This window comes from Pristiophorus japonicus, chromosome 27 (genome assembly GCF_044704955.1).
Source record: "Pristiophorus japonicus isolate sPriJap1 chromosome 27, sPriJap1.hap1, whole genome shotgun sequence".
Taxonomy (NCBI): Eukaryota; Metazoa; Chordata; class Chondrichthyes; family Pristiophoridae; genus Pristiophorus; species Pristiophorus japonicus.
In genome coordinates, this window is record NC_092003.1 from 17,282,298 (window position 1) to 17,296,576 (window position 14,279).

Below are 14,279 nucleotides of genomic sequence, written 5' to 3' on the forward strand. Positions count from 1 at the left end.
ATAAAAAGGGGTGAGTCTTGGCCTCAAATAATGATAAAGGAGGCACTGAGGCTGGAGTGCAGGCCCAGCCCTGGAGAGGGAGGCATTGACCAGGCCTCAGAGGGCAAAGGACTACAACTGCCAGCAGGCCTCGCGCCCCGCGCATGCTCAGTGCGCCCGCCCTCTGCCTGTGCCGCACCCTGATTGGCCGGTCGCTCCGCCGCCGCTGCCGCTCTGTCCATGGAGCTGATTGGACGGTTAGGGGGCTATCCGTCAGCGGCGGCTCCGGGCGGGTAAGTGAGTGAGTGAGTGAGGCCTGGGGCCTACCGGCTCGGCGGCTCCGGCTTCATCCTCCCCGGGCAGGGACCGCGACTCGAGACACTGCCCTCTCCCCTCAGTCCCATTCCCTGCCCTTTCACCCTTCACCCTTTCCCTCAGTCCCATTCCCTGCCCTTTCACCCTGTGCCCTCAGTCCCATTCCCTGCCCTTTCACCCTTGACCCTTTCCCTCAGTCCCATTCCCTGCCCTTTCACCCTGTGCCCTCAGTCCCATTCCCTGCCCTTTCACCCTTGACCCTCTCCCCTCAGTCCCATTCCCTGCCCTTTCACCCTGTGCCCTCTCCCCTCAGTCCCATTCCCTGCCCTTTCACCCTGTGCCCTCTCCCCTCAGTCCCATTCCCTGCCCTTTCACCCTTGACCCTTTCCCTCAGTCCCATTCCCTGCCCTTTCACCCTTGACCCTCTCCCCTCAGTCCCATTCCCTGCCCTTTCACCCTTGACCCTTTTCCTCAGTCCCATTCCCTGCCCTTTCACCCTGTGCCCTCAGTCCCATTCCCTGCCCTTTCACCCTTGACTCTTTCCCTCAGTCCCATTCCCTGCCCGTTCACCCTTGACCCTCTCCCCTCAGTCCCATTCCCTGCCCTTTCACCCTTGACCCTTTCCCTCAGTCCCATTCCCTGCCCTTTCACCCTGTGCCCTCAGTCCCATTCCCTGCCCTTTCACCCTTGACTCTTTCCCTCAGTCCCATTCCCTGCCCGTTCACCCTTGACCCTCTCCCCTCAGTCCCATTCCCTGCCCTTTCACCCTTGACCCTTTCCCTCAGTCCCATTCCCTGCCCTTTCACCCTGTGCCCTCAGTCCCATTCCCTGCCCTTTCACCCTTGACTCTTTCCCTCAGTCCCATTCCCTGCCCGTTCACCCTTGACCCTCTCCCCTCAGTCCCATTCCCTGCCCTTTCACCCTTGACTCTTTCCCTCAGTCCCATTCCCTGCCCGTTCACCCTTGACCCTCTCCCCTCAGTCCCATTCCCTGCCCTTTCACCCTTGACCCTTTCCCTCAGTCCCATTCCCTGCCGTTTCACCCTTGACCCTCTCCCCTCAGTCCCATTCCCTGCCCTTTCACCCTGTGCCCTCTCCCCCCAGTCCCATCCCCTGATCTTTCCCCAGACCCTTTTACATTTTTCTTTTTCAAATATTTATCTTGTTCCCTTTTAAAATCTATTCTGATTCTGCTTTCCCCACTGTTCCTGGGGGGCATTCCGTCCCAACATCCCTCTACAGACAAACAACACTTCTCCTAACCTCCCTTCATTCTTTTGCTGATCTCTGTCCTCCTATTACCCACCCATCAATACAGATAGTATTTCCCTATTTACCTGATCAAAACCCTTCATGATTTTGACCCCCCTCCACCAGAGTTCCTCTTAACCATCTCTGCCCCAGGGCTCATGGGATTGGGCTAATATTGATGTTTGAGGATTGGTTAACGGACAGAAAATAGAGAGTAGGGATAAATGGGTCATTTTCAGACTGGCGGGCCGTAACTAGTGGGGTACCGCAAGGATCGGTGCTTGGGCCCCAGCTATTTAAGATTTATAGATGTGTGTGTAATGTTTTCAAGTTTGCTGATGATACAAAGCTAGGTGGGAATGTGAGCTGTGAGGAGGGTGCAAGGAGGCTACAAAGGGGACCGGTTACGCGAGTGGACAAGAACATGGCAAATAGATTATAATGTGGGGAAATGTGAAGTTACCCACATTTGGTAGGAAAATAGAAAAGCATATTTTTAAAGAATATTTTTAGAATTTAGAGAATATTTTTAAACGGTGAGAGATTGGGAAGTGTTGGTGTTCAGAGGGACCTGGGGGTCCTTGTACACCAATCACTGAAAGTTAACCTGCAGGTACAGCAAGTGATTAAAGCAAATGGTATGTTGGGGTTTATTACAAGAGGATTTGAGTATAAGAGTAAAGACGTCGTACTGCAATTATACAGGGCCCTGGTGAGACCACACCTGGAGTATTGTGTGCAGTTTTGGTCTCCTTACCTAAGGAAGGATTTACTTGCCATAGAGGGAGTGCAGCGAAGGTTCACCAGACTTTCCTGGGATGGGGGGATTGTCCTATGAGGAGAGATTGAGTAGACTAGGCCTATATTCTCTAGAGTTTAGAAGAATGAGAGGTGATCTCATTGAAATGTGTAAAATTCTTAAAGGTCTTAAAAGGGTAGATGCAGGGAGGATGTTTCCCCTGGGCTGGGGAGTCTAGAACCAGGGGTCACCCAGTCTCAGGATAAGGGGTCAGGACTGAGATGAGGAGGAATTTCTTCACTCAGAGGGTGGTGAATCTTTGGAATTCTCCAACCCAGAGAGCTGTGGAGGCTCAGTTGTTGAGTATATTCAAGACAGAGATCAATAGATTTTTGGATATTAAGGGATATGGGGATAGTACAGGAAAGTGTAGTTAAGGCAGAAGATTAGCCATGATTTTATTGAATGGCGGAGCAGGCTCGAATGGCCTATTTCTGCTCCTATTTCCAATGTTCCAAAGAACCCCAGTTTCCCTCAACACTCCTTATAACCTCCTTGCTTTTGTGGTATATATTAATGTAGAATCAGTCTGGATGGAGCTAAGGAGCACCAAGGGACAGAAAACATTGGCCTCCAAACAGTAGTGGTAGTATAGGGGATGGCATCAAACAGGAAATTAGAGATGCATGTAACAAGGGTACTACTTTAATCTACACATAGACTGGCCAAACCAAATTACTAATAATACCGTGGCAGATGAATTCCTGGACTGTGTACGAGATGGTTTTTTAGATCAGTATGTTGAGGAGCTGACTAGGGAACAGGCTATCCTAGATTGGGTATTGTGTAATGAGAAGGGGTTAATTAACAGTCTTGTTGTGCAGGGTCCTTTAGGGAAGAGTGACCATAACATGATTGAATTCTTTATTAAGATGGAAAATGAAGTAGTCCAATCCGAAACTAGGGTCCTAAATCTACAAAGGTATGAGGAATGAATTGGCTATGATAGATTGGGAAGATTCATTAAAAGACATGAAGGTGAATAGGTAATAGCTAACATTTAAGGAACGAATGCATGAATTGCAACAGTTATACATTCCTTTCTGGCGTAAAAACACAAAAGGAATAGTGGGCCAACCATGGCTAACAAAATAAATTAAGGATAGTATTAGATTCAAAGAGGAGCTGTACAAAGTTGCCAGAAAAAGTAGCAAGCCTGAGGATTGGGAGCAGTGTAGAATCCAGCAAAAAAAGACCAAGGGATTGATTAAGAGGGAAAAATAGAGTGTGAGAGTAAACTTGCAAGGAACATAAAAACCGACTGCATAAGTTTCTACAAGTACGTAAAAACAAAAAGATTAGTGAAGACAAATGTAGGTCCTTTACAGACAGAAACGGGAGAATTTATAACGGAGAACAAGGAAATGGCAGCACAAGTAAATAAATACTTCGGTTCTGTCTTCACGGAAGAGGACACAAATAACGTCCCAGAAATGCTCGGGAACTAAGGGTCTAGTGAGCAAGAGGAATTAAAGGAAATGATTATTAGTTAAGAAAATAGTGCTGGAGAAACTAATGGGACTGAAGGCCGATAAATCCCCAGGGCCTGATGGTCTGCGTCCCAGAGTACTAAAAGGTAGCCATGGAAATAGTGGATGCATTGGTTGTCATCTTCCAAAATTCTATAAATTATGGAATAGTTCCTGCAGATTGGAAGGTGGCAAATGCAACCCCAATATTTAAAAAAGGAGAGAGAGAGAAAACGGAACTGCAGACCGGTTAGCCTGACATCAGTAGTAGGGAAAATGCTGGAGTCTATTATAAAGGATGTGATAACAGCACACTTAGATAATATCAACGGGGTTAGACAAAGTCAACATGGATTTATGAAAGAAACTGGAGTTTTTTGAGGATGTAACTGATAGAATAGATAAGGGAGAACCAATGGATGGAGTGTATTTGGAATTTCAGAAGGCCTTTGATAAAGTCCCACATCAGAGGTTAGTGTGCAGAATTAAAGAACATAGGATTGGAGGTAATGTACTGGCATGGATTGAAAATTGGTTAACTGACAGGAAACAGCGAGTAGGAATAAACTGGTCTTTTTCGGGGTGGCGGGCAGTGACTAGTGGGGTACCACAGGGATCAGTGCTGGGGCCCCAGCTATTCACAATATATATAAATTATTTGGATGAGGGAACCAAATGTAATATTTCAAGTTTGCTGACGACGCAAAACAAGGTGGGATTGTGAGTTGTGAGGAGGATGTAAAGACGCTACAAGGTGATTTAGATAGGCTGAGTGAGTGGGCAAACACATGGCAGATGCAATATAATGTGGATAAATGTGAAGTTATCCACTTTGGTAGGAAAAACATAAGGACTAAGTATTATTTAAATGGTGATGGCTTGGGAAGTGTCGATGTACAGAGGGACCTGGGTGTCCTTGTACACCAGTCAGTGAAAGCAAACATGGTGCAGCAAGCAGTTAGAAAGGCAAGTGGTATGTTGGCCTTCATTGCAAGAGGATTTGAGTACAGGAGCAAGGATGTCTTACTACAGTTATACAGGGCCTTGGTGAGACCGCACCTGGAGTATGGTGAGACCACACCTGGAGTATTGTGTGCAGTTTTGGTCTCCTTACCTAAGGAAGGATATACTTGCCACAGAGGGAGTGCAGCGAAGGTTCACCAGACTGATTCCTGGGACGGCAGGACTGTCGTATGAGGAGAGATTGGGTCGACTGGGCCTGTATTCACTGGAGTTTAGAAGAATGAAAGGGGATCTCATTGAAACGTATAAAATTCTGATGGGGTTGGACAGACTGGATGCGGGGAGGATGTTTCTCCGGGCTGGGAAGTCTAGATCAAGGGGTCACAGTCTCAGGATACGGGGTAGGAAATTTAGGAGCGAGATGAGGAGAAGTGTTTTCACTCAGAGGGTGGTGAACCTGTGGAATTCTCTACCACAGAAGGTTGTGGAGGCCAAGTCACTGAATATATTTCAGAGGGAGATGGATAGATTTCTAGACACAAAAGGCATCAAGGGGTATGGGGGAAAAGCGGGAATATGGTGTTGAGATAGAGGATTAGCCATGATCATATTGAATGGGGTGGTGCAGACTCGAAGGGCCGAATGGCCTACTGCTCCCATTTTCTACCTTGAATGTAGGGGGTCTGATTAATAAGTTTGCAGATGATAACTAAAATCGGCCTTGTGGTTGATAATGAAGAAGAAAGCTGTAGGCTTCAGGAAGATAATGAACTGGTCAGGTGGGCAGAACAGTGGCAAACAGAATTCAATCCGGATGTGTGTAAGGTGATGCATTTGGGGAGGGCGAACAAGACAAGGGAATACACATTAAATGGTAGGACACTGAGAAGTGTAGAGGAACAGAGGGACCTTGGCGTGCAGGTCCACAGATCCCTGAAGGTAGCAGGCCAGGTAGATAAGGGGGTTAAGAAGGCATACGGGATACTTGCCTTTTTTAGCTGAGGCATAGAATACAAGAGCAGGGAGGTTATGCTCGAACTGTATAAAACACTGGTTAGGCCACAGCTGGAGTACTGCGTGCCGTTCTGGTCACCACATTACAGGAAAGATGTGATTGCACTGGAGAGGGTACAGAGGAGATTTACGAGGATGTTGCCGGGACTGGAGAATTTTAGTGATGAGGAAAGATTGGATAGGCTGGGGTTGGTTTCTTTGGAACAGAGGAGGCTGAGGGGAGACCTGATTGAGGTGTATAAAATGATGAGGGGCCTGGATAGAGTGGATAGGACGAACCTGTTTCCCTTGGCAGAGGGGTCAACAACCAAGGGGCACAGATTTAAAGTAATTGGGGGGAGGTTTAGAGGGGATTTGAGGGGAAATGTCTTCACCCAGAGGGTGGTGGGGGTCTGGAACTCACTGCCTGAAAGGGTGGTAGAGGCAGAAACCCTCACCGCATTTAAAAAGTACTTGGATGTGCACTTGTAACCTACAGGGCTACGGACCGAGAGCTGGAAAGTGGGATTAGGCTGGGTAGCTCTTGGTCGGCCGGCGCGGACACGATGGGCCGAAATGGCCTCCTTCCGTGCTGTAAATCTCTATAATTGTATGACTAAGCCCTCTCCTCCCATGGGTCACTGAATCTCTCCTGTACCCTCTCCATGGCTTTGACAACCGATTTGAAGTAAGCGACACAAAACTGGACACAAGCTACTGATTTGTACCTTCAGCCATTTCGGCGCAAAGCTCTGAGATTCCCTCCCTAAACCTCATTGCCACAACAGCTGCTTTTTTAAGATATTGTTTAAAATCTGCCTCTTTGACCGAGCATTTTAGTCACCCCAAGTAATAGCTCTTTGGCTCAGTTTGTCCGATTACATTATGGGAAGTATTGTGGGACGTTTAAGTACGTTAAAGGTGCTATATAAATGCAATTGTTGCAATCAGCACACTCCTATTCTCACCCAAAGATACTATTTGTGTTAAAATGTCCATTAAGATAAAACTACAAAAGCCGGAAGGCAAATTTCAGGAGCATTTCTTCCGATAACTTTGAACAAATGAGCAGAGACTGCTGGTCACAAAAGCCCAGTTGGCCGTTTAACTGATGCATTGTGTCGTGTTGGGAGCTCGGCACGTGTTCAGACTGCACAATCGCTTCAGCTAATAGACCACCATCTGTGTGCACAAGTATTAAACTCCGAACCCAAGCTTGTGAGAGCGGCTGAGGCCATTGGGTTCAAAACATACAGCACCTTTAACGCAGTGAAAAGTCCCAAGGCGCCTCACAAGAGTGTTGCTGAGATAACAATTTGACACAGAGCCGCACAAGTAGAAATTAGCGCAGGTGACCAAAAGCTTGGTTAAAGAGCTAGGTTTTAAGGAGCGTCTTGAAGAAGGAGAGAGAGGCGGAGAGGCGGAGAGGTTTAGGGAGAGCGTTCCAGAGCTTGGGGCCCAGGCAGCTGAAGGCACGGCCACCGATGGTGGAGCGATTATAATCAGGGATGCTCAGGAGGGCAGAATTAGAGGAGTGCAGAGACGTCGGGGGGTTGTGGGGCTGGAGGAGGTTACAGAGATAGGGAGGGGCGAGGGCCATGGAGGGATTTGTAAACAAGGATGAGAATTTTGAAATCGAGACGCCACGTAACTGGGAGCCAATGTAGGTCAGCGAGCACAGGGGGTGATGGGTGAGCGGGACTCGGTGTAAGTTAGGACATGGGGCAGTGAGCACAGGGGGTGATGGGTGAGCGGGACTCGGTGCGAGTTAGGACACGGGACAGCGAGTACAGGGGGTGATGGGTGAGCGGGACTCGGTGTAAGTTAGGACATGGGGCAGTGAGCACAGGGGGTGATGGGTGAGCGGGACTCGGTGTAAGTTAGGACATGGGGCAGTGAGCACAGGGGGTGATGGGTGAGCGGGACTCGGTGCGAGTTAGGACACGGGGCAGTGAGCACAGGGGGTGATGGGTGAGCGGGACTCGGTGTGAGTTAGGACACGGGACAGTGAGTACAGGGGGTGATGGGTGAGTGGGACTGGGTGCGAGTTAGGACACGGGCTGCTGAGTTTTGGATGACCACTAGTTTATGTAGGGAGAATGTGGGAGGCCAGCCAGGAGTGCGTTAATCAGCACATTAAGAGACACAAATAACAATTTGTTCAATAGTGCTGCCACTGTCAAAAGAGAATATAGAGGCACTGGAGAAGGTGCAGAATAGATTTACAAAGATAATACTAGAACTGAGAGGTCAGGACCGATGGATAAACAGACTGGGTCTCTTTTCTCTAGAAATGAGAAGGCTGAGGGATCTACAATTCTGAAGGGGTTCGATAGGATAGACGTAGAGAAGGTATTTCCACTGGGTCGGTCATTAAGGATTGAGATGAGAAATTGTATCATTCAAAGGGTCGTGATCTTTGGAATTCTCTACATCCGCAAGGAAGAAATACTTGCATTTATATAGCGCCTTTCACAACATCAGGACGTCCCAAAGCGCTTTACAGCCAAAGTGTAGTCAGTGTTGTAATGTAGGAAACGCGGCAACCAATTTGTGCACAGCAAGCTCCCACAAACAGCAATGACCAGATAATCTGTTTTAGTGATGTTGATTGAGGGATAAATATTGACCAGGATACCGGGGAGAACACCCCTGCTCTTCTTCCAATAGTGGCTGTGGGATCTTTTTTACATCCATCCAAGAGGGCAACCGGGGCCTCGGTTTAATGTCACATCCAAAAGACGTCATCTCAGACAGTGCGGCGCTCCCTCAGTACTGCCCCTCCGACAGTGCAGCACTCCCTCAGTATTGCCCCTCCGACAGTGCAACACTCCCTCAGTACTGCCCCTCCAACAGTGCAGGGCTCCCTCAGTACTGCCCCTCCGACAATGCGGCACTCTCTCAGTACTGCCCCTCCGACAGTGCGGCTCTCCCTCAGTACCGCCCCTCCGACAGTGCGGCGCTCACTCAGTACCGCCCCTCCGACAGTGCGGCCCTCCCTCAGTACTGCCCCTCCGACAGTGCGGCCCTCCCTCAGTACTGCCCCTCCGACGGTGCGGCGCTCACTCAGTACTGCCCCTCCGACAGTGCGGCCCTCCCTCAGTACTGCCCCTCCGACAGTGCGGCCCTCCCTCAGTACTGCCCCTCCGACAGTGCAGCGCTTTCTCAGTATTGCCCCTCCGACAGTGCGGCATTCACTCAGTACTGCCCCTCCGACAGTGCAGCGCTCTCTCAGTATTGCCCCTCCGACAGTGCGTCACTCCCTCAGTACTGCCCCTCCGACAGTGCGGCACTCCCTCAGTACTGCCCCTCCGACAGTGTGGCGCTCTCTCAGTACTGCCCCTCCGACAGTGCGGCACTCCCTCAGTACTGCCCCTCCGACAGTGCGACCTCCTTCAGTACTGCCCCTCCGACAGTGCGACCTCCTTCAGTACTGCCCCCCGGACAGTGCGACCTCCTTCAGTACTGCCCCCCGACAGTTCAGATGAGACGTTAAACCGAGGCCCCGTCTGCCCTCTCAGGTGGATATAAAAGATCCCAGGGCACTATTTCGAAGAAGAACAGGGGAGTTCTCCCCAGTTTCCTGGCTAATATTTATCCCTCATCCAGCATCACTAAATAAATCAGATGATCTGGGTCATTATCTCATTGCTGTGTGTGGGAGCTTGCTGTGCGCAAATTGGCTGCCGCGTTTCCCACATTACAACAGTGACTACACTCCAAACGCACGCCATTGGCTGTAAAGCGCTTTGAGACGACCTGCGTATGAGAGGCGGTGCCGAAATGAAGGTCTTTTCTTCCCTCATAAGAATCGGATAAAATGACACATGAGCAGCATTTCCCAGAGACGGCAGGGAAACAGGCGGGAGAGAGGGGAAGTCGGACAAAACGTACAGTGCTTAAATGGAAAATTGGGGATGTTTCAACAGCTGAAATGATATAAACACGAGTCAATAGGAAGTAGCAGAAGAGAAATTAAAGACAGCCAGGAGACTCTGGGCACGTGTGAAAAGCTGAGGGCTGATTATGCACAGTGGGTAGAAACAGTGTGGAAATCAACATATGATGGCCAGAGCAGCACAACCAGACACCCTCGCCCCACAACCCCCACTCCCCTTCATCATCATCATGATACTAAGCTGTGAGGAGGTTGCTCAGAGACTGCAGGGTGACTTGGACAGGTTAGGTGAGTGGGCAAATGCATGGCAGATGCAGTAGATAAATGTGAGGTTATCCACTTTGGGGGCAAAAACACGAAGGCAGATTATTATCTGAATGGTGACAGATTAGGAAAAGGGGAGGTGCAACGAGACCTGGGTGTCATGGTACATCAGTCATTGAAGGTTGGCATGCAGGTCCAGCAGGCGGTGAAGAAGGCAAATGGCATGTTGGCCTTCATAGCGAGAGGATTTGAGTATAGGAGCAGGGAGGTGTTACTGCAGTTGTACAGGGCCTTGGTGAGGCCACACCTTGAATATTGTGTACAGTTTTGGTCTCCTAATCTGAGGAAGGACATTCTTGCTATTGAGGGAGTGCAGCCAAGGTTCACCAGACTGATTCCTGGGATGGCAGGACTGACTTATGAAGAAAGACTGGATCGACTGGGCTTATATTCACTGGAATTTAGAAGAATGAGAGGGGATCTCATAGAAACATATCAGATTCTGACGGGATTGGACAGGTTAGATGCAGGAAGAATGTTCCTGATGTTGGGGAAGTCCAGAACCAGGGGTCACAGTCTTAGGATAAGGGGTAAGCCATTTAGGACCGAGATGAGGAGAAACTTCTTCACTCTGAGAATTGTGAACCTGTGGAATTCTCGACCACAGAAAGTTGTTGAGGCCAGTTCGTTAGATATATTCAAAGGGGAGTTAGATGTGGCCCTTACGGCCAAAGGGATCAGCGGGTATGGAGAGAAAGCAGGAGTGGGGTACTGAGGTTGAATGATCAGCCATGATCACATTGAATGGTGGTGCAGGCTCGAATGGCCGATTCCTGCTCCTAATTCTTATGTTTTTATTAATAGGCACGCTATCCAGCCCGTTAATTATTTTTGTAACGCGCCATCAGACCTGCGCTGCTGTAAAGTGGATTTGCTGTTTTGAACAGGTTGAATTGGGAGGCGCAGGATGGAGAGCGTGAGGCTGAATAACGGCGTTGAGATGCCTCTGGTGGGACTGGGCACGTTCAAGGTGAGAGGGTACGAGGCAGTGTACCTGGTGCTAGACGCAGCCCTGAGGCACGGCTATCGCTCCTTCGACACGGCGAGTGTCTACCAAAACGAGGCGGACGTCGGCAGGGTGCTGAAGGAGCTGCTCCCCAAGCACGGGCTGTCCCGGACGGACGTGTTCATCACCAGCAAGCTGGCGCCCAGGGACCACGGGGCGGGGGCGGAGGCCGGCTGCCTCCGGAGCCTGGAGGCGTTGGACTGCCAGTACCTGGACCTCTACCTCGTCCACTGGCCCGGCAAGCAGGGCTGCAAGAGCGAGGACCCGGGCAACCCAGGCTGGCGGCAGCAGAGCTGGGAGGCGATGGAGGGCCTGTACGGGAGCGGGAGGTTTCGGGCTCTCGGGGTGTCCAACTATACCGAGGGCCACCTGCGGGAGCTGCTGGCCAAATGCCGGGTCAAGCCCGCCGTGCTCCAGGTGGAATACCATCCCTTCCTAGTGCAAAGCCAGCTGCTGGCCTTCTGCAGGGCGAGCGGCATCCACCTGCAGGCCTACTCCTCGCTGGGCACCGGCTGTCTGGTCGCGGAGCCCACGGTCGCAGGGCTGGCCCACAGCTATGGCAGGACCCCCGCCCAGGTCCTGCTGCGGTGGGCCCTCCAGCAAGGGATCGGCGTCATCCCCAAGTCCACCCACCCCGAGCGCATCGCTCAGAACGCCCAGCTCTTCGACTTCCACCTGGCCGAGGAGGACATGCAGGCGTTGAGCGGGCTGCACTCCGACACCCGGTACTGCTGGGACCCACGACACGTGGTCTGAGCGCGCTGCTCCGTGCTGGGACCCACGTCACATAGTCTGAGCGCGCAGCTCCGTGCTGGGACCCACGTCACATAGTCTGAGCGCGCTGCTCCGTGTTGGGACCCACGACACGTGGTCTGAGCGCGCTGCTCCGTGCTGGGACCCACGTCACATAGTCTGAGCGCGCTGCTCCGTGCTGGGACCCACGACACGTGGTCTGAGCGCGCTGCTCCGTGCTGGGACCCACGTCACATAGTCTGAGCGCGCTGCTCCGTGCTGGGACCCACGACACGTAGTCTGAGCGCGCTGCTCCGTGCTGGGACCCACGACACGTGGTCTGAGCATGCTGCTCCGTGCTGGGACCCACGTCACATAGTCTGAGCGCGCTGCTCCGAGCTGGGACCCACGACACGTGGTATTAGCATGCTGCTCCGTGCTGGGACCCACGACACGTGGTCTGAGACCGCTGAGCCTGCTGGGAACTCACTGCACCTTCATCTCTACCCTGTTTCCAGGGGCGGTTAACCACGGGGCGGATAGGGCTACAGCCCCAGGCCCACCAAAGAACACAAGCCCATCAAATAAATGTAGGAAAAAATATATAAAGCCTCCCAAATAGGCTGCATAAAATAAGAGAGGAAAAACAGGACTGAGGACAATAGATTGACTTGTTTATACCTGTATACAGAAGTACCTAATGTACCGATGCACAGAACAGAATATGTACTAGCTTGTTTTATTTAACATGGTATTGAGAGAAATTTGCATATCTATATAGGAATCTAGTATTGCAATGTTACCAGAACTAGAATATATACCTACTTGATACTGAATATATGCTTTCATTGTTGAATATGCTGATCTATGTTTTCATACTCAGAATCATGTACGTCATGTAATGAACATGAACAAGTATAACTATCGGCCCCTCAGGCCCTTAATCTGGCCCTGCCTGTTTCCCAACCATCTGCGATTAGTTCTTCAGGTGGAAGACATAAGACATCAAAGTGCAAAATGCCCGCCCTGTTCACACTTTCACAAAGAATTGCAGAGAGCGTACGGCGCAGCAACAGGCTGTGTTGGTGTTTATGCTCCACACCAGCCCCCTCCCACCCCTCTCCATCTCACCCCATCACCATATCCTTCTATTCCTTTCTCCCCCCATGTGTTTATCCAGCTTCTCCTTAAATACATCGATACTATTCGCCTCAACCCCTCCCTGTGGCAGCGAGTTCCACATTCTCACCGCTCTCTGGGTAAAGAAGTTTCTCCTGAATTCCCCGTTGGGTTTATCAGTGACTGTCTTATATTTATGGCCCCTAATTTTGGTCTTCCTAATTCACAGCCTAATTTTCGCCCGTTCCTGAGACAAGCAGCTCATGTAAGGGTGTAGCCCAGTCTCTCATCCCTCGCTCGGGTATGGAGCCCTGTTTGATCAACCGAGTCGACTAATCCAAATAATATAGGTTCGTACACCAGAGATAAATCAACTTACTGGTTTTATTAATATCAACAGGAACTATAGGCAAGTTTTGTATCTATACACTTACAAGCAGGATATCCATCGGGGCCAATCGGGGCTCAATGGTTGTGGGTTCGAGTCCCACTCCAGAGACTTGAGCTCATAATCCAGTGCCGGTACTGAGAGAGCGCTGCACTGTCGGATCAGGCGTTAAACCGAGGCCCCGTCTGCCCCCTCAGGTTGTTGTAAAAGATCCCACGGTTACTATTGGAAAAAGAGCAGGGGGAGTTATCCCCGGTGTCCTGGGGCCAATATTTATCCCTGGTGTCAGCATCACTAAAACAGGTGATCTGTTCATTATCACATTGCTGTTTGTGGGAGCTTGCTGTGCGCAAATTGGCTGCTGTGTTTCCTCCATCACAATAGTGACTACACTTCAAAAATATTTAATTGTCTGTAAAGCGCCTTCGGAGATCGAGAAAAGCACTATACAAATGCAAATTTTCATTTTTATTGCATGACTATTAAAGCACGTGTTACTTTGTCGAATCTCTTATGTGACATATTTTGTACTCAATTAATTCATGAATTGTATTCCTGTGGAGTCTGCATTTAAACCTCAATAAAGCCTCACCTCCGCGGGATGGAGGTATGTGGAATGTTTCATTGCAATATCTTCAGGTGAAGCAGGGTTAGAGGGCGGTGCTGGGCACACAGAGGTAATTCAGACCCCATTTTAGAGTCATATTTCTGTTATGAACTCCGACATCCACCATGGCAACTTCCTATGTAAACATGTCATGCTGTAGTTACACCCTCCCACCAGTAATGCCGCTGCAACATTTTCTCTTCACCTAAGGAATTCTTTCTACAGACCGGCCCTCAACTTCTACTTTTTCAGGGAGTGCTGTTGTACATCAAATACAAGATCTAATCGTTCTGTACCTTTCCCCTCCATACATTAACTCCAAACTCCATTTACCCCCGAGTCATAAATTGGTTTGCATATTGTTAGCATTAATTAGTTACACAATTCCAGTAGTTTCAGCAAGTAATTAATTAATTGTCAGTGCCCATCAACATCAT

At 50.0% G+C, this 14,279-nt stretch overlaps 1 protein-coding gene across 1 annotated transcript; it reads left to right on the forward strand.

Moving 5' to 3' along the window:
* Positions 1 to 210: 210 nt before the first annotated feature.
* Positions 211 to 13,852, forward strand: LOC139239378 (glyoxal reductase). The gene is made up of 2 exons (XM_070868054.1): positions 211 to 272; positions 10,878 to 13,852. Exon 2 carries the CDS (start codon positions 10,898 to 10,900, stop codon positions 11,750 to 11,752), a length of 855 nt encoding a protein of 284 aa, XP_070724155.1. The 5' UTR covers positions 211 to 272; positions 10,878 to 10,897; the 3' UTR covers positions 11,753 to 13,852.
* The last annotated feature ends 427 nt before the right edge of the window (positions 13,853 to 14,279 follow it).

Excerpts from the sequence above, each read along its gene's own strand:
- LOC139239378 (XM_070868054.1), top strand. The coding sequence starts at position 10,898 with ATGGAGAGCGTGAGGCTGAATAACGGCGTTGAGATGCCTCTGGTGGGA.